The 23,199-nt window shown below is 35.5% G+C and overlaps 1 protein-coding gene across 4 annotated transcripts; it reads left to right on the top strand.

Moving 5' to 3' along the window:
* The first annotated feature begins 6,302 nt into the window (after positions 1-6,302).
* Positions 6,303-21,388, top strand: LOC132029943 (uncharacterized). 4 transcript variants are annotated; one of them, XM_059419367.1, is made up of 3 exons: positions 6,303-7,282; positions 9,035-9,264; positions 9,358-10,753. In XM_059419367.1, exons 2-3 carry the CDS (start codon positions 9,183-9,185, stop codon positions 10,137-10,139), a joined length of 864 nt encoding a protein of 287 aa, XP_059275350.1. In that variant the 5' UTR covers positions 6,303-7,282; positions 9,035-9,182; the 3' UTR covers positions 10,140-10,753. The 4 variants fall into 4 exon arrangements, 3 of the variants coding, with proteins under 3 accessions (XP_059275350.1, XP_059275349.1, XP_059275351.1); XM_059419366.1 differs by having other exon boundaries at positions 9,032-9,264; XR_009407959.1 differs by lacking the exon at positions 9,358-10,753 and adding an exon at positions 20,905-21,388 and having other exon boundaries at positions 6,313-7,282; positions 9,032-9,264.
* The last annotated feature ends 1,811 nt before the right edge of the window (positions 21,389-23,199 follow it).

Here is a 23,199-nt window from a genome sequence, read left to right as displayed (position 1 = left end):
ATTGAAAATAGTGGTCATCATCTTGGTCTAAATCATAAATAGTTGTAAGCCAGAAGAGAAAACTAAGGTGCATGTGATATAAATTTAGCGGTATTGCATATTGTCTATTTCTTATCAATATCTTCCATTGCCTTTAAATTGATAAGAACAGATCTTAAATGTTAATCATAAGTACCCTTAACTTATTTGACTCAAAATAGGAGTCTTCTACATGTTTATCTGCAAGCAACGCTTGCATAATGGCGTGAGTCATGAACCAACAGAAAATAAAGAACATGATTTTCTGTTTATTAAACGTGTTGGCTGCATATATAATTTATTGATAGTTTTTTTTTTTTTTTTTTTTTTTTTTGTTTTTTGTTTTTTGTTTTTTGTACTAATCAATTTGCTGGTGAGAATGATCTAATTTTCTATTCACTTACTTACCTCAGGTTTCTTATTCATATTAAAGAGCTCTACTACAAGATGTGGTGTTTTTTAATGTCTCTTTCTGATTAATGTTTGTGGCACGTTAATATGCATTTCTGTTTTTCAGTTTTGATTACTTCTTTTTATGTTCGGATCTATTACTTAGCTTATGAAAAATATTACTATATCTTTATGAATTGACAAAAAATGTGTAAAAATGAAAAGCTCAGCAAAACAATTAAAATGCTCACAGCCCATGCCATCTATAATGAAATTGTGAAGTCTCATAATCTATTCTTTAGTTAGATGCTGATTATAAACATGTTGTAGCTGCATCCTAGATTTGTTGTTCTTTAAGCCGTGCAGATCATGCTTACATCGTGGATGACCTCAGATTTGGGCTGCATAGAGCCCCATGTTGTTAGTAAGTTTTTCAGCGTTTCTGCTTGAGATTCTGTTGCTTTCCTTCCGTTTCTTCCAATGACATTTGCGAGTAAAGAAAACTATGTGGTAGAGAGTCAAAGTTGTTATTGCTAAAACTTTGAGAAGATACACCATACAACAACAACAACAACAACAACCCAGTGAAATCCCACATCGTGGGGTCTGGGGAGGGTAGAGAGTCAACTCCTACCAAGGTAGGACGGCTGTTTCCGAAAGACCCTCGGCTCAATAAAAGCATAAAAAGAAGTAAGATAAAGATACACCATAATAAAGGTAAAAATTAATAAAGCTAAAAATGACATTTGTGCATCTATGTTCCAAGGCTGGTGAGGGAGCATAAACCATTAAATTCTGTAAAATGATTTATATTCCAGGATTAGATGGTAGTTTAATATAATATCCATTTAAGGGTAACTAGAAATAAAGAAAACTTGGAGCTAAACGAATAAGTTTATGGTATATCTCCAGGAGAGGTTCGATTTTAGGTTCAATGTTAGATCAAATAGATGCTTCTCTACTGATCTACTGCTACTCTATATTTCAAATGAGTATAAACCTGATGACGCTTTATTGAGCCTTAGTTTCTACAAGTCATAATATGGTTTCAGGCAAAACAACTTCAGAAACTGCTATACAAGTCAATGTAGCTTTTTCCATTTTTATTTCATTACTTTAAATATGCAGGGAAATCACATGCAGTTCCCAAAAGAGTGGATTACCTTTGAACCAGGGTAATCAAATAGGTACAGTTACATAGAAAATCAAAGGTATATCTGTTTAGATTTAAGTTGACTATGAACATCATCCTAGAGACCCAAAAAGCATGAATTTCTAGATTCACTTTACTCTTTTACATATAACATCCTGTCTAATCTATTCCAATTGTCTTGAAATATCGACCTTTCTTTGCATCCAGTAGCTATTTTAGATAGTAGTTCGGATTAAAAGATAAGATTTGATTAGTGGCTCTAAGAAAATGTTATGGCTTATCAGAAAAATCTCAGAGAAGTACATAGACCAATCACATTATCTAACATATTTACTCGTATAGTGTAGTTCGATGTGCTGGCCTGCAGGTAAGGAATCTAGCAGCAGACCATTTCTCAATAAATAGAATGTTCTTGAGTGTGTATGTGTGTGTTTTATGACTGCACAAAATCATAACCACCTAAAAGGTTTCGGAGAATATGAGATGTACAAAGGGAGGGTATCACCTCTACTGCTGCACAAGAGAGCTTGGCTAATTTTTGGGTTGATTAAGTTAGAGGAGAAGGTCTTGCTTACTCTTATTAAGATTTTTTTTTTTTTTCTTGTCTTCTACTTTTTTACTTGGAAATACAATTTTGATGTAATTTTTCATTGCTAAACTTACAATCTCCTGTTGGAACTATTATTGTTAAGGGAATTTAAAGGTTCGTGTGGTGCGACTTTGGTAAGTTCCGGCTTGGTAGAGACCAGAAAATCATTTCTCACTTAAGTGGTTCTGCAAGACTTAAAGGTTAGTGTTCAACTTTTACACTAATCTCTAACACTATGTTTTTAATTACGAAAAAACGGAATGTATGTGTATGTGTCGTTTAGTGCAGTAACTGGTGTGATTTCTATGAGTATTTAAAATTCAACATAAATCTGTTTGTATGAATGACTTTTAATGCAAGCACAAAATCATCTTTTAGTTGCACCAAAATATTAGTCTTAATTCTTCAGAATCACTCAAAGGATTAATCTGTCTCTTTTCAAAATGAATATGCGATCTTGATGGTGAACTAACATATTGTTTCAAGCTTCTTATCGTAATCCAAGTGCAACACAATTGAGTCTAGCTACATTGTTCAGTTTTATACAAAATCGTGGTGGAAATATATTGGCCCTACATGAAGTTGATGTTTCTCCCTAGATGAATTATTTCAACAGGGAAAAATTCATTACGACTGCCATAAAACAGTTTATAAACCTACAGCTATATTGTTAAGATAAAGGACAACACTTCTAAAAATTTGCCCTGACAAGTTCAGCTTAAAGTTGATGGGAAGGACATGAAGATACCAAAGTATGCACATAGAAAAATCACTTCAACGACAGTCGATACATCACAAAAATGACCAAAGTTGTTATGATTTTCGATGTAGATAGCTTTGCATCATTGCATTTTCAACATTGGTGAAAAAAAGCTTCTTGATTTGCTTCTCCATTGCAGAGAATGCTCTAATGGCCAGATTACTTGTGCAATGCGGGAATGAGAAAAGAGCACAACCGTTGTGCTTTGTCCGTTTGTAACTTCCTCCGGCTAATAAATAATTGATTGTTCGGATTAAAAGATAAGATTTGGTTAGTGGCTTTAAGTTCTACCTGATTAGAAACATCTCAGCTCAAGTGACGTTTATGTCCAAATGAGTAATTATTTCATTAGTGGCTAGCTTTTGAGCGTGACGTTTATGTCCAAAAGTTTATCTTCAGTATGTGTCTGAACTCCCAGATAATCTACATGACCAGTCTATCTTTGTTTGCTTTTTTTTTTTTTTCTGTTTTTTTGGAAGCGTCGTGGATGTTTGCTTTACTTTGTTTACTCGGTTTGGTCGACAGTTAGTTAATCAAGTTAATGTTTAGATAGCATGGTTTAAATGGTATTGTACCATCTTTATTTTTTTAAGAATCTGTATTATATCTTGATTAGGTAATTTTCTACAATATCATGAGGTTGTCTACTCAGTAATGGCCATAATCGAAGATGGAGACATGTAAAATTTATATTAAATTGCTTTAGTGTTGTTTCTACCATAAATCTTTCTATTTAGCTATCTAATGAATTTGACGCAGTCATTGAACAAGGATTTTATGGAGAGTCAACGGCCAATTTAGAGGTTTTCATCAAACAAATCTAACATGATTAACTTACGACTTATTGCCTCCACTGTAACTACATGTTTGTCCCAGTCATTTTTGAATTTTTTTTTTATGACAGGTTTGATATTATGCAGAGAGATTTTATGCTTCTATCCTTTATCACCATTACTATTAAGAGGCATGTAAGTACAGGAGCAGGCTAGATATGCGACTTATGCTATTGGATCTATGTGACTTATATCCACACCACATTTGGTGCGGCATTGTTTCATGTATAAGAATGCATACATTTATAATAGTACCATTTGAATGATAGATTTGACGTGTGTTTAGCGGCGCATATTTTAAGTGCATCATTTGTTCCAAGTGAGCTAAGATTTTAAACGGTACCAATTTGAAGGACTTAATGTTATTTTCTCTTATCACATTTCAATTTCAACTAATTATACCGTGATTACTTTTCTTAACTATTAACCGCGCATCGCGCGGGTACGTATACTAGTATGGAGAAAAATCTTATATTTGAGCGATTAGTTAAACAAGAAAATACAATGCAGATGATTCATGTCGGTGCTTAAGAAATAGGTTCACCTTTTGTTTTATATATTCAAGATGTTGCCAAAATTTCTAATCATTTGTTTTCAGTAACTTTGATATGTTTGAAAGAATCGAGTGGATACACACAGCGGAGAGCAACTATCTAGTTGTTGATAGAAGTGATCCACCCAACCACTCATTAGCTATGTTGCTTGAATCATATTATCTTTTAAAAGTGGGAAGCCTTAATGTTAAAGTTAGATTACGAAAATACCCATTAAAAAGTGACTGACCATTTTACCCTTAAATATATCTTCTTTTAATTGAATAATTTCCGCTGGATTGAATCGAGAAAACTGTTTCATCTGCAACAACTATTGTAGGCTGTTACTGTGCAAATAATCTTTTCATATTTCAGCATCCGGTTAACTCAGTATAGCCTTTCATATTCCTTTTTCATCTTATAAAAAGACACAACACAATGCTATATACCATGTCATTAGTTGGTTCTTCTTTTCGTCTCCATGAAAATCTATTACACTACTTCCTTTCGTTTGACGTGGTTTGCTCAGCAGAAGGTAACATTACTGTTTTCCATTTGTACAAGTTCAATTTCAGGTTACTGCTTGCTATTTAAAAGGGGGTTTGTATTTAAGGGATAACATGTAAATACAAAATAATAAAATTCTTTCTATTTCGATTTATGTGCAATATTTTATTTTTTTGTCAGTTTAAAAAAAAAGTTATATTTCTGCATTTAAATTAATTTGATCTCGGTCAAATGGTATCATATAAATTGAGATGGGAAGAAATACTTACAAGTTCAACTATAGTTATTCAGTCATATGCAATATCTCTTGCAAGTCTCGCATTCTTGTACCAAATCTAAAACTGAAGTTGCTCACTTCTCAGATCAAACAACTCAAAGTGTACATTGTCTCTCATACTACATGGCAAAATAGTATAGTTGCTGCAGCTTCAAAAATTTTTGCTAACAAAACTAATGCATGAAAGTTTAATATATCGAAACACGTGAATGCATTGTTGCATGTCGGGTTGATAGGAAATAAATCTGAACTCACTGGCAAGTTTTTCTCACCTCAGTATCAGAATTGCCCCAACAATGCATTCACGTGTCTCGATATATTACACTTCCATGCATTAGTTTTGTTAGCAAAATTTTTTGAAGTTGCAGCAAACACCGCTTCCCGCTAACTCAATTGAGAAGAAACATATTTGACTGGTAATAAAAAAAAATTAAATGAAGGGAAAAAAATTGTTAATTTAAAAAATTCTGCAATAATAATAAATTTAAAAAACCATGAAGAAAAAGAACGTAATTTGACCTTTTTTTCATTTTCTTTATTTTATTTTGAAATAATCGAGAACTTGAAGGAAGTGTGAAAGAGCAAGGAAGGGTGGAAGTCAAAATATTTTTCACTTGAAATTTGAATCAGATGGAGGAGTTTTGATGGAAGTCAGGTGCATTGCATACTTATGGTGGGAGCCGTTAGTTTTTGGATAGACTCTAACGGAAGGATGATCAAACCTGCCAATTTTTATCGGTAGTTTAAGGATGTATTTTAACTATAAGTATAGTTTAAGGATGTTTTGTGCACCTCTCTAGTTTTGGATAACATTTCGATATATAGACCCGCAAATTTATATTTAAAAATAGTTTAAAGTACTGTAATATTTTTTGAATCATCAGTTCATCATATCATCGTTATCTAGCGTAGGCTAAAGCAAGTAATATATCTTTTAGTTTTTAAGATTCTAAATCACACATTTTTAAAAAACTTATCAGTACATACCATTTGAATGACCTGATAATGTATTTACACGAATGATGTATAAACCTAAACTAATTTAAAAAGAGAAAATGGCTTAAGAGCCCGTTTGGATTGGCTTATAAACTTAAAAGAATGATAAGTTGGGGTAAACCTAAACTAATTTAAAAGAGAAAATGGCTTAAGTAATGACTTTATCAACCAACTTATAGACGTACAATTATCAACTAAGACGTACAATTGACATACAATAGCCATGATTTAAAAAGTTGGCAATGATTGACACGTTTTGGGCCATTAAAACTTGTACGCTAATAGCTCATAAATCAACCCTTTAAAACAGCTGCACATACCGTTCCAATCCAATTGTCCTAAAATCTCTACTTTTAGATCCAAAATCTCTCAAAGCCGTTTGATAAAAAGGACTCACGTTTTGAAGAAATTTATATTTCGCTAGTGTTTCTAAATTTATTTATCAGCGGTCTATAGTGGTTTACGACAGAAGAAAGGTGTCGGGGTGTTGACAAGTGGATTATAGTTCTGTTTTGGATGAAGATGGAGTTTAGCTGGTGGAATAGGGAAGAAGAACAACCAATTGATCACATGGTGGAGCAACAACGGCTATGAGGTTTTGGTGGCTCAAGTGGTGGAAAATAAAGAAGAAGAAAGGCTATCTAGGAGTGGTTCGCGGCAGCCTTACATGGTGGGACGATGGTGTTTTCAAATGGGTGTTTATATGGCGTGATTGCGCTTATCGATTAGACCACTTGCATTGTGTGTGTATACTTTTTTTTTTGGGTCAAATCTACTAGGACGAAGTTTGAGCGATTTTCACATATTTTTCTGAGATTCATTAATGGAGAAGAAGATTACAATTGTAGACATTCTGATACATACAGTGAAGTACCATGTATACATATATATATATATATATATATACATATATATTACTATCTAAGAAGAGGGAATAAGCACACACCTGGGCGTCAACATATGTGCTTCTTCTAATTAACTTTGAATTAGAGGGTACTTCGGTCATTTCAAGGTTTCCTACTTTACAGCTGCTTCTCCGTATTGCTACACGCACAGTCCAATTTGGTGATTAGGAAGTCACCGCTTGTAATGTCTGTCAATATCACCTATGCAAAGTAACGCCATATCCCAACACTTCTCTATCTAGGACGTTTAATCTCTCTGTTTCTCTCCTTCTGTTCATAACTCTGCACTTCAGTGAACTTTACAGCTTCTTCTTATCACAGGTGAGCGTAGTGTTAGTGTTGCTTCTTAGCAATTTATTTCGCTATTCTCGCTGGCTTTTTTATTTATTTATTCTTATGAATGTTGAAATTACGATCAACGATTTTTGAAGGAGTGCAATAAATTAGCTCTGAATCTTGTAATAACGACTTTTTACGAAATTATTTAAGATTAGAAGACTTGAGAGCTGCTGTTAAATTGGTTGTCTGAAATGCAGCCTAGTAATTTGATAAATTGCCTACAACTAGCATATACATTCTTTTGAAGTTGGAAATTCACCTTTCTAGATAGAGTGTTTTTTAATAGTTGCCTGAGTTTTTCGGGTGGGTTTTCCAAATCTCATCGTCGGTTTCTCTGTTTTATCAATGATTCCATGTTACTTATTTTTGCTTCCGCTTCAGAATATCGACTTTGATGCACAGAAAAACATATGTGCTTTATTTTGTAGGTGTTTGAGAAAACTGCTCAAAGATTCCGTTGAATTTTTATTATTGTTTTACGGTTTAAGTTGTTGTTTCTCTCAGCTTTTTCTGTTGTACGATGAATTTTGCGGTAAATTAGGTGTTCTATTAAGAGTATATTTCTTATGCATCTTCTAACTTTTCCTCCTTTCGGGAACCATAAAACCTGTATCTTTAGCTTAGCATTAGCTCCCAATAGGTTCTGTACGCTTCGGTGAGTATATTTCTTATCTATCTTCCGACTTTTCCTCCTTCCAGGAACCATAAAACCTGTATCTTTAGCTTAGCATTAGCTTCCAATAGGTTCTGTCCTCTTCAGTGAGTATATTTCTTATATATCTTCCGACTTTTCCTCCTTCCAGGAACCATAAAACCTGTATCTTTAGCTTAGCATTAGCTTCCAATAGGTTCTGTCCGCTTCGCTGAGTATATTTCTTATCTATCTTCCGACTTTTCCTCCTTCCAGGAACCATAAAACCTGTATCTTTAGCTTAGCATTAGCTTCCAATAGGTTCTGCCCGCACAATCTTGCCTCAACATTGCGACGGTTTCTGTTACAATAAATGATAGTGCCTACTTTCATGGTGTAGTTGAATCTGTGTTATTCGTTTCATACTTTAAGAAGATTATTACTACATTCTAAACTCAATTACTTCTATGCAGCCTATACATGTGTTTCGCTGCCTTTTCTTGGTAGTAAAATTTATTCAGTACAATTTATCTTTAGCTTCGAGTTTTCACTAGATAAAGAAGGAAAAAAGGGCATTGTGCTGCTGTTTTTTGATGATGTTTTTTTGGCCATACTTGTCATACGTGGTTAAGGTCCATGAACTGTTTTCATGGTTTGGAAACTTTGTGCTGCCAGTAGAATCACTAATAATTTATGTCGCTTAAAGTCTAACATGGCATTTTTCCATTGTTTCTGAACTTTTTGGAATGCAGATATATCGCGATAATAAACTTGTCAAGACATGTCTTCCAAACAAACAAATAAATATCCACGTTCAGAAGGCGCAATACTTATATGAAGATAACAGCTGATAAAAAAGAGGCAATGTTACTGCAACGGAGCACTACAGAACTACAGCTACAGAAAAGCAGTGCTCATATAGAATCAGTGGTTCAGTCAAAACAAACCACCCTTACTATAAGAGAGCTTTCTTCTGCCAATATCCAAGGTTGAAATGAGAAACCCCTGTTGCTTTAGTTCTGCTAATGTCAAAATAGAATGATCTGCCTCCATACTAACTTAATGTGGAATGTGTTTTGACATTTTGAAATTCCATGCAGGAGGCGCCTGCCATGAAGTTAATTCTTTGTCGAGTTCTTCTGGCAAAGGAAAAAAATGCACTCCAGCCTTCCTGTGTATTTAAAAAGGTAAGCCCACAACCTCTAGCTTTAACTTTGTTGCTACATCATCTCTTAGGCAAGCATCTAAATTATGACCATTTCTGGTTTAGGCTCAACATCCAACACATTTAAAGGACAACAAAATGTCACCCCTGAAGTTGTAACAAACAAAGGTTAGTACTCATTTTATGTAAAAGTAATTTCATTTATTATTTTATTTGAATTTAGGACTACCTTTTAGTTTTAACAATACTTATAACGTACAGGTCATAGGTTGAACAAACAGGTCCAGCTGAAAAATAATGAAAATCAATCGACTTATGTATGTTTAAAAGATGTTCCAAATTGTCAATTTTGCAATGCAAAAAGGTTCCAGTATGAATCACTTGGATTCTGTTGTAGCAAAGGATCAGTTAAGTTAGTTTCATATCAATTGTCTAATGACTTATTAGATCTGTATACGGGAAATACAGAAGAATCTATGCACTTCCGAACCTGCATTAGAACATACAATAATATGTTTGCGTTCACCTCACTTGGTGTAACTTATGACAAAGCTTTATCGAGGAGATATCATGGCATATATACATTTCGAGTTCAGGGCCAAATGTATCATTTTATACCTGATTTACTTCCTTCTGGTGAAAAAGCAAAGAGTCTGCAATTATACTTTTATGATAATGAAAGTGAACTAGCTAACAGGATGGCCTGTTCAGCACATATCAGCGAATTAGTCGTCAAGACACTTAAGAACATACTCTTAAAGAATCCATATTCCATCTTTGTAAAGTCCTTGATAAACATTCCAAAAATATCTGATTTTTGCATCGCTCTTAAATGTGATCCAGGTTTAGATCAACGTGTTTATAATTTACCATCTACATCTGAGGTAGCTGGAATATGGGCCCAAGATAATTTTGATACTATATCTGCACCACATATTCGTATATACACCCATAGTAATAACACTCGCTCAGTAAATTATTATTATGGCTATTATGATCCCTTGCAGTACCCATTATTATTTCCATACGGCCAAAACGGATAGCACTGTGGTATAAAAAAGATTATATGAAGAAATCAATCTTACTGTGAACATGAAGAATTACCAAGCGTAAAGAACATGTACTCAATTGACGGAGTTCTTGATGTTAAAGCTCAGAACTTTAAAAAAGGAAAATGAAAAAGAGATATGGTTTCTTGTCGTGAGTATTACTGTTACAAAATTCAGATAAGAGAGAATGAGGAAAATGGAGTGTTCCACTATGGAACAGGTAAACCTGTCACGCTCCAAACTATGGCCTGGACGAAACATGGTACTCGGTGCCTTACTGCATGTGACCGAGCGAACCACATGGCTTGCTGAATCATCATGAGGCATAACATGAGCGGAATATCATGAAATATGATGAGCTTTTATAAAACATGAGATGTCATAATAATTTAATGAAATACTTGTTTATATCATGAATGGGGAAATATCATAAATTGAGCCAAAAATGGCTACACGACTCTGAGTGTATGACATAACTGACTGCCTAGTCTATGAAACCTCTAATCATGAGTCTTGACTAGAAAACGTACTCGTTGGGACAAGGCCCCCAACATACCTTTAAATGCATAACTAATAAAATAAAGATAACTGACTAAAACCTCGAATGAGATGGGCTCACTAATAAGCTGATACGTGTAGAGTCCTACTAAGCAGATGCGTCGTCTTGTAAATTTGTACCTACATCGTGAAATGCAGGCCCCCGAGCAATAAAAGGGAACGTCAGCACATTGAATGTACTGGTATGTAAAACAACTGAATGAAATAACATGGGACATGGAAATAACATAATAGAGACTGAACTGAAACATGATGAGTACATATACATATATAACATGTGTAAAATATCGTGAGAAGGGAGAGCAGTAAATATAATCGACAACATGGTCTGGTACTTACGTCCTACCAGCAGAACACTCATACCTTGCCAGGGACATGAGATTTAATAATATTATGAAAGGATATCATTTGTATTATTCTTGCATGAACTTATAAAACATACATATAGCTTTTCTTGAAAATATCATAATAGTTCATAAACTTGCATGTAAAAACCCTTAGAATGCAAGGTATGGGTTTTCATGAATTACAGACAGATTCTCAATAATCATAATGATGTTTCAAGATCACAATGAAGAATTTATAACAATTTAATACATAATATAACATGAGGCATCGACCTAGGGTTATCATGAACATAGTTAAAAATCCTAGTTTTTGTAAAGCTTCATACTTTATGGAAGAAGAAGCGTGGGGAAGAACAATGATGTTCGACACGTAGATAGCAACCCTACATACCTGGTAATGCTCCAAACTTGTATTAAAAATCTATTTTTGGAAGAAGAATCCCAAAGCCTAGTCTTGAATTCCCTTTAATTGGGTTTCTTGAAAACCCTAGACTAGAAATGATGAATTCTTGATTAGAATCCATGGATACATGTTAGAATTGACTTAGAAGGCTTAGAATAGGCTTACCTTGGTGTTCTTGATGATGGGAGAGGGTAGGAGGTATTTCTAGGGCTTAAGGAAAGAAAAATAATGATTTGCACTGATATGGATGAATATATACTGTTCTGAAACATTGAATTTTACGCCCAACAAAATACTGGCCGTATTTTAGTTAACTTTTTACGGCCTTTCTGCGACTCTTGATAAATGGCCGTAACTTTTTGTACGGATGGGTTGACCTCATTATATGCCTTTGGAAAGGTATTCAAAGCTATACAACTTTCGTGAGGAAGTTTTCCCAAATTCCCAAATAATAAAGGGGTTATGGTCGGCCCCAAGTAAGACGCTACAAACTCACGAAAACATGCCTCGCGAGTATTTCTGACTTTGTTTTGCCCGAAGAATCTTCTTATGATTTGATTAGTTTTCAAAACACTTCTATATCCCGTATTGGTTCCGTTATACCCTACGTATTTCGCGTTAAACCTTGGCCGAAGATCGAAGATGTTACGATATCACCCCCCGCAGGATCGTTAAATGTCCTCGAATGATGGGTCATGATCGAAATGAGGCCCGGACATGGCTTGAATACATGAACGTGAAAGAAACATAAGAGCTTGACATGGTCACGTGGGAACATGGTCATGGATCATGAGAACTGAATACGTGATTACATAGAAACATGTACACGGGAACGAGGAAAACGGAGTAATTACTACGTGAATGAGAATCGTGAAACATTTGTCCTCGATTTATGACTAGTGGTTAAGAATCGCTACTAACTACGGTATCTACATAAAATTTATAGCAGGACTTCATACCCGTAATTAGGACCTCCGACATTTATAAAAGCATGTTTCTAGCTAACTAAAGTACCCGACACGCGACTCTCATAGTATCTTAATACGCGGTGGCATAACGTGATTCTTTTGAATCTTGAATGTGGCTAACATGAATCTTGGTGGCTTTGAACACGGATATTGGTGAGAATGATTACATGATTACTATACATGGGGTTTGGAATCTGTAGGCACGAATGACATGAGTACTGGACATAGGCACGAACATGACGTGATTACCTGGGCGTGAGGCACATGACGTGGGTCATAAATACATGAAGACTGGCTGACATGAATATATGAGTGTTAAACTGTCATGAGATACGAATATGTGTAAACATGGATATCGTAACATAGGATCTGAATGTCGAAAACATGATTGTCACAACGTGAGGGTTGAATACTAAGCGCGGGTAGGATTTGGACACTTAAAGACTTGATCATAGACGTTCGTATGTCACCACGGTAATATGAGATAGGAGTATGACTTAGGCTTTGAATGTAAGCGCAACTCATTGTGAATGCGACAGACTTGAGTCATATAACTAGAATATGATCCTAACATAGGTATTCATAAAGCTCTAGCATAGGCATGACATGAATACGTCGAAGCCGAGTAGAATACTCCTGAGATAAGCACCATAGGGTACAGGAAAGGAACTCTTGTTTGTTCTAAAACATAGATAGGAATACCTTGTCATACTTTGCTTATTATCGTGAGCGAATCATAAAGGATTGAGAGCAAGGAATCATTCATGCGAATCATAGAAGACACTTCGTCTTAGAACATAACGTGGCATGCATACATCAAACGGAAGGACGTAACATGGAACATACATGGAAACGAGATTAATATGGGATAAAACATGAATACGTGAGTAGCATGACATGGGACACGGGTACATGAAAAACATGGCATTGACATGAGTACCTGCATACTATGGGGTATGGACTTGAGTTCATGAGCATTGAAGTAAGACTAAGGCATAAGTGTGTATTGCATGGAGCACATTTTGTAGGCTTCACTCTTGAGTCAGAGACATAGGGCATAGAGAAAGTATTACCTTTAGGATTTAGATATACCGAAAGAATAGGACATGGTTCAACATAGCTTACTCTTATCACCGTGAGTAAACACCCTTGTTATAAATAAGGTTCATGAAAGAATGGATTATAGGCATGAATAATTCGTTCTTCGAGCATCTAAGACATGGGTAGGAAGTCACCTTGAACATAACAAGGCATAGATACTTAGTGAAAGAAAAGGGAATCATTTCATCATGATCATAAAACATTAGCTAGAAGAACATAAGCATGAGTTACATAGAATCGTGGATAGGACATCCATCTTGACTTACTCTCATTATTGCCTACCAACATCATTATTATGCTATTTCTATAGGTGGATGCTCGAATAAATCTATCGTGGACATGAGTACGTGAAAACGTAGGTAGTATACCATTAATGTCGAAATAAGTCATTTACCCAAGGCATTCTCTTTTTGTCCAAGGAATAGGTGTGCGTTCCATAGGATTCTTAGTCTTTAAACTATTATGTTACCTTCCCTTCAATCTTTATCAATGTCCACATCATAATAGGAAATCACTTAGAAGCTAGAACGTGGACATGGATATAAAAGCACGATAAATACGTGGGACATGAAATAGCATGATAAGAAGTGAAGTGGAGATTGAAACCTGGTATTTATAGTTTCTAGTGGAAAGTGGGAAATATGGACCAAAATACGGTCCGTATTCTGAATTACGGTCCGTAAACCTAGACCGTAATTAAGCATGTTCAATAGGACATAAACACTATAGCACCTCCTTTCCAAATATGACCATCAAATACGGGTCGTATTTCAAAATACGGTCCTTATTTAACAATATATATTTCCTAAGCCAAATTCCAAAATGCGCAGTGATTTAGATGCCAAATTACGATTTGAAAAACGGGCCGTATACTGAAATACGGTCCATATTCTGGGGCGTAAATCTCCATCTGACAATTGAAGAGAAATTTTCAATTCCCGCATTTTTATCTAGTTTTCTAAGTCTAGAATTATGGTCAAAGCTTAAGTTAAAGGTCTGGGGTGTTACAATATCTCCCCCGCCAGTTCAGGCGCGTTTAAAACTGTGGATCCCTCGAATTAGCGATCGGTAATCATCGTAGTTTCGGCTAATTTTAAAAAAAATACGGCGACTCGTTTCTTCGACTTACTTGAAAGCGAGTCTTGCTAACTTTGAGAGAAAGCCCGGATTACTTAAATGAACGGGTTTCTAATGTATAACTGGCATACTAGCTTTGTCAGTCTTGGGGAAAACTCTTTTCTGGTAATTCTTAAAGGCTCCTTTTCTGTAGCTTGCTCTCTTACTGCTTAGATGATTTTCTTCTTTCACTAATTTCTATACCTCGAATTTAACTTAAACCCTTTGGGTCCTAACACGCCTTCAGTGTACTCAGACGGTTACGCACTCACTAGTCTTAACTTGACTAAGTAACTCAAATCGTACTTCTACTAACTCTGCTAAAAAAAAAAAAAATCTAATTCACTGTATCTACTCAAACTTACTAATTATGCTTTTGTTAACCACTTGCTAGTATTATATTCTCTAATTCTTCTCTAAGTACTAAAGTGAAGCATAAGGTTATTTCTAACTTTTCCTTCTCATCTGACTCTATTATGGGGTTGTATACTTTCTAAACTATAGACATGAATCGCACTTAGGGAAATTTCATCTGTCTCAAACGAGAAATTAGAACAACTAACCTCAAACTCCTTATACACTTTCAAAATTATATCATACTATACACATCGGGGATAAATACTTAATCACATAACCTAAGAGGGAATTGTCATATCTTTTATCTCATAGTAATATCTGTTTCTTGTAGTAACTTACTAACGTCATACTCTCTAGGTTTGATCTGAATAATTTAAAACTATACCTAAAAATTCAATATCGTCTACTCGTGGTTTTCTTATTGTACTTAGTCCCTTCTTAGTCATGTGCATAGATCATATGGCAAAAATATATATCCTTGAAAAAGTCGAGACTTCCTAGTATTACAGGTGGTTGGCTCTTAGGTATTTCCTGCTCAAAACTACCGTGGACAATTTATGCATGTTGCGGTTAACTTCATAACATGCTACCTCGTGGGGTCTTAAATCTGAACCATAATCCTTATACTATAGCTCCAAGGTCAAAGAGTCCAAATAAACTTGATACATAGGGTATATAACCTACGTATTGCTACCATCACCAGAAATTTGTCTTTCAAATGGTACTAATACTACGATAAACACACCATGCACTATTTGGCAAGTCTTGGGTCTCAAATTTCCTTCTTGCCGCTTACGCATTTGATACGTTCAGAATTCGATGGAAAAAGAATGTTACTTACTGCACTAAGCTTCATGGCACGAATTAGAATAATTCTTGATGACTCCATCATAAAGCCACACATCGATAATGATTAGATTTACATCTTCCTCATCCATTGAAACGGGCGTATTCGGTGTAGGAACGAAACAACACACGAGTCGAGTGATTTCGAGAACGAGCTTTATGCACGATCTAGAGATGAAAGAAGTGAGACAATCTTAAATGTTTTGGTGGTCAACTGTTTATATGTGTGGGCGCCACACACATATAAAAGTGACCCCACTGGACACGCTTTCGTAGACTCCCTAAGACACTTGAACCTAAGGCTCTGATACCAAGCTTTGTCACGCCCCGAACCATGGCCTGGGCGAACCACGGCACTCGGTACCTTACTGCATGTGACCGAGCGAACCACATGGCTTGCTGAATTATCATGAGGCATAACATGAGCGGAATATAATATGAAATGTGATGAGCTTTTATAAAACATGAGATGTCATAATAATTTAAGGCAAAAGTCATAGATAGCCCCCTAAACTTTGCCACATTTTCCTCACTGGGTACCTAAACGGGGTTGTACCATTGAGTACCTAAACCAGTCCAAATTCGATCCCGTTGGGTACCTTTTCACAATAATCGGCAAAATTAAGAGAGTGTATTACACTGCCATGACGTGGCAACTTTATCAAATGAAAACGTGACACGTGGCGGTGGGTCCATCATAATAATTAAAAAAATAAATTATACCCCCTCCCCAATTTTCATCTCCTTCGCCCCCCCCCCCCTCCCCTCCCCCCCCGGCCGCCGCACCACCACCCCCAACCGCCGCCCCCCTACCCTACCAATAATTTATTTCCCTTTTCTTCTCTTATTTAGGTCTATCAATGTCTTTACAAGACCCACCAACCTTTAATGAAAGGTGAGATAAAAAAAAAGAGTCATAGTAATGGTGAATACCCATTTTTTCCGGTGAACAAGATGGTAATACTACTGTTCAGATCTAAAAAGGTCAAAAAAAATGGTGGTAAGAAATAACATCCAATTCACAAATTAATTTTATATAAATAATTAAAAGAAATGAAGTGTTATAATGAAGAAGAAGAAGAAGAAGAAGAAGAGAAAAAAAAAAAAAAAGGAAGAGGAAAAAAAAAAAAAAAAGGAAAAAGAAGAAGAAGAGGAGAACGTACAGTGGAGAAGAAGAAGAAGAGAAAAAAAAAGGAAGAAAAAGAAGAACGTACAGTGGAGAAGAAGAAGAAGAGAGTACAGTGAACAATTTGGGCGAAAGGGGAGGGGTGGGGTGGGGTCAGACGGGTGGGGGGGGGGCAGGTGGGTTATTTTTTTTATTTATTTATCTATTAAATTTTATTTAAAAGAGGTAAAATTTTAACTAAAAAAAAAAATTAAGGAAAAAAGAGTTGTCCACTCGCCCAAGAAAAAGTGGACTCAATTGCTGTGCCACATAGGCGCTACGTAGGCAAAAGGTACCCAATAGGATTGAATTTGGACTGGTTTAGGTACCCAATAGGTACAACCCTCGGTTTAGGTACCCCAGAGGAAAATGTGGCAAAGTTTAGGGGGCTATCTATAACTTTTGCCATAATTTAATGAAATACTTGTTTATATCATGAATGCGAAAATATCATAAATTGAGCCAAAAATGGCTACACGACTCTGAGTATATGAAATAACTGACTGACTAGTCTATGAAACCTCTAATCATGAGTCGGGACTGGAAAACATACTCGTTGGGACAAGGCCCCCAAGTACCTTTAAAAGAATAACTAATAAAATAAAGATAACTAACTAAAACCCCAAATGAGATGGGGCTGCCAATAAGTCGATACGTGTAGAGTCTGCCTACCGCGGATGCGTCGTCCTGTGAATGCACCGCGTCGCGAAATACGGGGCCCCGAACAATAAAAGAGAACGTTAGCACATTGAATGTACTGCTATGTAAAGTAACTGAATGAAATAACATGGGACATGAAAATAACATAATAGAGACTGAAATGAAACATGATGAGTACATATACATATATAACAAGTGTAAAATATCGTGACAAGAGAGAGCAGTAAATATAACCGACAACATGGTCTGGTACTTGCATCCTAACAGTGAACAATCATACCTTGCCAGGGACATGAAATTTAATAATATTATGAAAGGATCCAGTCATTATGAGAGATCGTCCTAAGCATGGGTGGAGCGATCCTCATCCTACGGTGGCTACGTAGTTTCGAGTACGTTTTAAGCATTCTCGGTAATTAATGCAACTCCCAAAAACATGAACATGAAAAAAAAGTGGCACTTGCTGCCCATGGCTTTTCATGAATCATAACTTGCATGTACATAGGTATCATTTGTATTATTCTTGCATGAACTTATAAAACATATATATAGCTTTTCTTGAAAATATCATAATAGTTCATAAACTTGCATGTAAGAACCTATGGAATGCAAGGTATAGGTTTTCATGGATTATGAACAGATTCTCAATAATCATAATCATGTATCAAGATCACAATGAAGAATTTATAACAATTTAATACATAATATAACATGGCACATGGACCTAGGGTTATCATGAACGTGGTTAAAAACCCTAGTTTTCGTAAAGCTTCATACTTTATGGAAGAACAAGCGTGGGGAAGAACAATGATGTTCGACACGTAGATAGCAACTCTACATACCTGATAATGTTCCAAACTTGTATTAAAAATATGTTCTTGGAAGAAGAATCCCAATGCTTAGTCTTGAATTCTCTTTAATTGGGTTTTATTGAAAGCCCTAGATTAGGAATGATGAATTCTTGGTTAGAATTGACTTAAAAGGCTTAGAATAGGCCTACCTTGGTGTTCTTGATGATGAGAGATGGTACGAGGTCATTCTAGGGCTTGAAGGAAAGAAAAATAATGATTTAGACGAATATATACTGTTCTGGAACATTGAATTTTACGCCCAACAAAATACTGGCCATATTTTGTGATACTGGCCGTATTTCAGTTCGTATTTTTGGACTGCTCTGCGAATCTTCAGTAAAATGGTCATAACTTTCTGTACAGATGTCCAATTGACCTCCATACCGTTGGAAAGGTATTTCAAAGCTCTACAACTTTCATCAAGGAAGTTTTCCCAAATTCCCAAATAATAAAGGGATTATGATCGCTAGAAGTAAGACCTTCTACAAACTCACTTGAAAACATGCCCCGTAGAGTGGCTTCCAATTTTGTTTTGCCCAAAGAATCTTCTTATGATTTGATTAGTTTTCAAAACACTTCCTATATCTCCCATATTGGTTCCATTATATCCCCTATCTTACGCGTTAAACCTTAGCCCAAAGATCCGAGATGTTACAAAAAATTTCTTATACCGTGCATTATTAGCAAATGTCCGGTCTCATGGATTCATAGCTTTGGCAACTGCAACTTCTGGTGTAGCATCTTCCGTTCTTCCTGGAGGACGAACTGCTCACTCACGTTTCAAAATGCCTATCGAAATAGATGATAATTTTTGTTGTAATGTTAGTAAACAGAGTTCACTTGCAAGTTTAATTCGAGATGCAAAATTAATTGTATGGGATGAGGCGTCCATGGCGAAAAAGAACACGATTGAAGCTCTTGATACACTTTTGAGAGATATTATGGATATGAACAAACTTTTTGGTGGTAAAGCAGTGGTATTTGGGGGTGACTTTAGACAAACTCTTCCAGTTGTTCGAAACGGCAAAAAATAAGACTTTATTCATGAAAGCTTGTTATATTCTAACATTTGGAATGAGCTTGAGAAATTGCATCTATCTGAAAATATGCATGCAGAACAGATCCATCCTTTTGTGAATATCTGCTTAGAATTGGAAATGGAACAAAAATAGCTAACTGTGAAAACAAAATTGAGATTCCTGATTCTCATGTTATTCCTTTTACGACTGAAGAACAATCCTTAGATGCATTATTTAACGTAGCGTATCCTGACTTATATGCATTTTCCTCTGACTCATCTATGATATGTTCTCATGTTATTTTGACAACGAAGAATGATTTTGTAAATGAAATAAATGATATGTTAATTACGAAATTTCCTGAAAGGGCTAGAACATATGTTGCAATAGATGAAACTGTTGAATCAAATGATCATAGTCAGTTTGAAGATTTCTTACATACTTTAGATCCTCCGGGTTTACCTCCTTATAAGTTAACTTTAAAGGAGAACTGTCCAGTTATATTATTACAGAATATGAACCCTTGTGAAGGCTTTGCAATGGCACACGATTAACATGCTTTGACTTTAAAACACATGTCATCAGTGCTAAAATTGAAAGTGGTGACTTTAAAAATACACGTCTTTATTCCAAGAATACCATTGTTGACATCCCAAGATGAGAAAATTCCTGTGCAGTTTAAAAGAACACAGTTTCCTCTACGATTATGCTTTGCCATGACCATAAACAAGGCTCAAGGTCAAACATTAGATTTTGTTGGAATTTATTTAAGGGGACCTGTTTTTTCGCATGGTCAACTTTACGTAGCTTTATCAAGAGTCAAAAGTTCAAAATGTGTCAAAATACTAATTCGTCCACCTATAGCAGACAGTAATGATGATCATTCAACATGTAATGTAGTGTATGATGAAATTATTCACAAAGCATTCTCGTAGTTGAGCTAACAATGACTTTGATTTTGTTCAATTCACGAATCTTACCCCTGAAACTATTTGCTGCTAATGAAAAATAATGATTCAATGAAAGATCTTCAGCCTACAGTTATACCAAGGTATGTAAAAGATTAAGCTTTTATCTACTTTATGAATTTACAATAATGTTAATTTGTGAACTTATCCTACATTTTGGAAATATATGTTATGCAGCACTGATGCTGCAGTACTACTTCAACTAGATTTAATGCTGCATTCCTACCTCCGGTCCATACCCTCTGCTAATAGTCTGTATGTGTGGCTGTGATTTATAGTATAGTGTGCCATATTCCTCACTAACATTCTGCTAATAGTCTTTGTGTGTGTAGCTATAATTTGTAGTATAGCGTGCCTTATTAGTCACTAACGTTCTTATTATTCCTCCAAACAAATGCAGCTCAACACATTTATAGGTTAAAAGTTGTTGAGGCACAGACTAACTGCAGATAGGAAATGCCAAGAAATGTCATGGTAAATACATGGGTTTAATCAACCCTGTTGCAAGGCCTTATCTTATCAGCATGCAACAAACTTGTTGCAGAGAAGCTTGCTGAAGATGAAGAACGAAAGGACAAGGGGAAGGCAAAAAAGGAGTAATAACTTCACCTATTTTTTAAGTGTATTAATGGGTCTTCTTTTAAACTTTGACATCTGTGCAAAACATAAAAGGAGAAATATGTGAAACCTGCGAATTTCTTGGAATCCCGCGCAAAGCCCCTAATAAGTGTTGCAATAAAGGGAGGTAATGAACTATTTTTTGTTTTGAAATTTGTAGTGGTACTACAAATGTATTAATAAGCTTTCTATCAGACCTTCTAGCTTACTTGGTTCTTCATTTTTACGGCCATTGTGAAACTATCAGTTGTCAAGTTATTGAATACTCTCAAAGTTGATGCTTCTGTTTTATTTTAAAAAAAAATAAAAAAAAATGCTACTTTCGAATGGCTAAAATTAATCTACGTATGTGATGCAGGTTAACAGAGCACAACATGCTCAAAAAGCCTTAAATCCCTCTGGTGGTATCATGGAGGACTAATAGAAGGACTGAAGCAGTCTTCGATGATACCATCTCAGTATATTTATATACCATGATGGTATCATGGAGAACTAATAGAAGGACTGAATCAGTCTTCGATGATAACATCTCAGTATATTTATATACTATGTTGGTATCATAATTTGGGGACATCTCGGGTAAATAGTTTTGATTTTTTCTAGGAGTACGAATATATGGAGGTATGAGCGGATAATTATTTTTGTTTGAGGGGACACGCACGTTCTTTCCCCAAAAATATATGACATAAGCTGTGTTATACCTTGAATAAATCAGGACCGTAGCAATTTCAGACTTAAAAACATAATCAATAATAATCATGACTTTAGTTTTGTTTGTTTAAGTGACCTTAGTTTGTTGCTGCCTCCTGATACGATCCAAATTATAACTCCAACTTCACGAAATATTGTCTGTCAGTAATTTCTCTTAAATAAATGCGTAAAGTTATTGAAATAGATAGTGTACATTAAAAAAAAGGGAAAAGGGTCAAAATTACCCCTGAACTTTGAAAAATAGTTTATCTATGCCCTTCGTTATACTTTGGGGCTATTAATACCCTTACCGTTACAGTTTGGAACAAATATACCCTTGTGTTTAACGGAGTGCCACGTGTCAAGCTGACAGTGGCCAACCCATTAAACCCTTATATTTCATCCGGGTCAATTAAAATCGGATCCGACCCAGCTAAATTAAATCACCAAACACGTTAATATGTTTTCAAACCCAAGTAACCCTAAATCAGACCTACAATCTCTTCTGAAGAAAGAACTATATCACTCCATTGTTGATCCTCTCTCTACACCGCTTCAAATATAGTGGAACTCATCTTTTGATGATTATCAATATCCAAAAAACACGACACTTCCAAATTGTTCTTAAAATCAAGGTTAAAACATTCTTTTAAAATATCATTAAGTTCTTTTCAAGTATGTATCTTTCTTTTGCCTTTCTCAACCCATCATTTCTTTTGTTTTCATTTGACTTAATGGTTTTGGGCAAAAGAAAGTATTTAAAGAACAATGGAGGAAAGCCAAATGGGTTCGGATGGGATACAACGCACCTACCGCCGAACAGCCAAATTGTTCTTTCAGGTATGGTTCTTCCTCCATTGTTCTTTAGGGTATGTATCTTTCTTTGCCTTTCTCATTTTCATTTGACTTAATGAAGAAGATGTCTCTCTCTCTCTCTAGAAGATCTCTCTACAACAACTCCGCCGCCGAACTCACCCACTGAAATGGCTTGAAATATGATTGCTTAATGATATTTTAATTAATGCCTATGTTTTAAGCCTTGATTTTAGTGAAATTGCTGAGATATTGGATATTGATAATCATCAAAAGATGAATTCCACTGTATTTGAAGCGGTGAAAATTGAAGGTGGGATCAACAATGGAGTGATGTCAAAGTTCTTTCTTCAAATCAGTTGTAGGTCTGATTTTGGGTTACTTGGGTTTGAAAACATATTAACGTGTTTGGTGATTCAATTTAGCCGGGTCGGATCCGATTTTGATTGACCCGGATGAAATATAAGGGTTTAATAGGTTGGCCACTGTCAGCTTGACACGTGGCACTCCGTTAAACACAAGGGTATATTTGTTCCAAACTGTAACGGTAAGGATATTAATAGCCCCAAAGTAT

The sequence above is a fragment of the Lycium ferocissimum genome, chromosome 9 (assembly GCF_029784015.1).
Source record: "Lycium ferocissimum isolate CSIRO_LF1 chromosome 9, AGI_CSIRO_Lferr_CH_V1, whole genome shotgun sequence".
NCBI classification, from domain to species: Eukaryota; Viridiplantae; Streptophyta; class Magnoliopsida; order Solanales; family Solanaceae; genus Lycium; species Lycium ferocissimum.
This window is presented reverse-complemented; position numbering and strand designations above follow the sequence as displayed.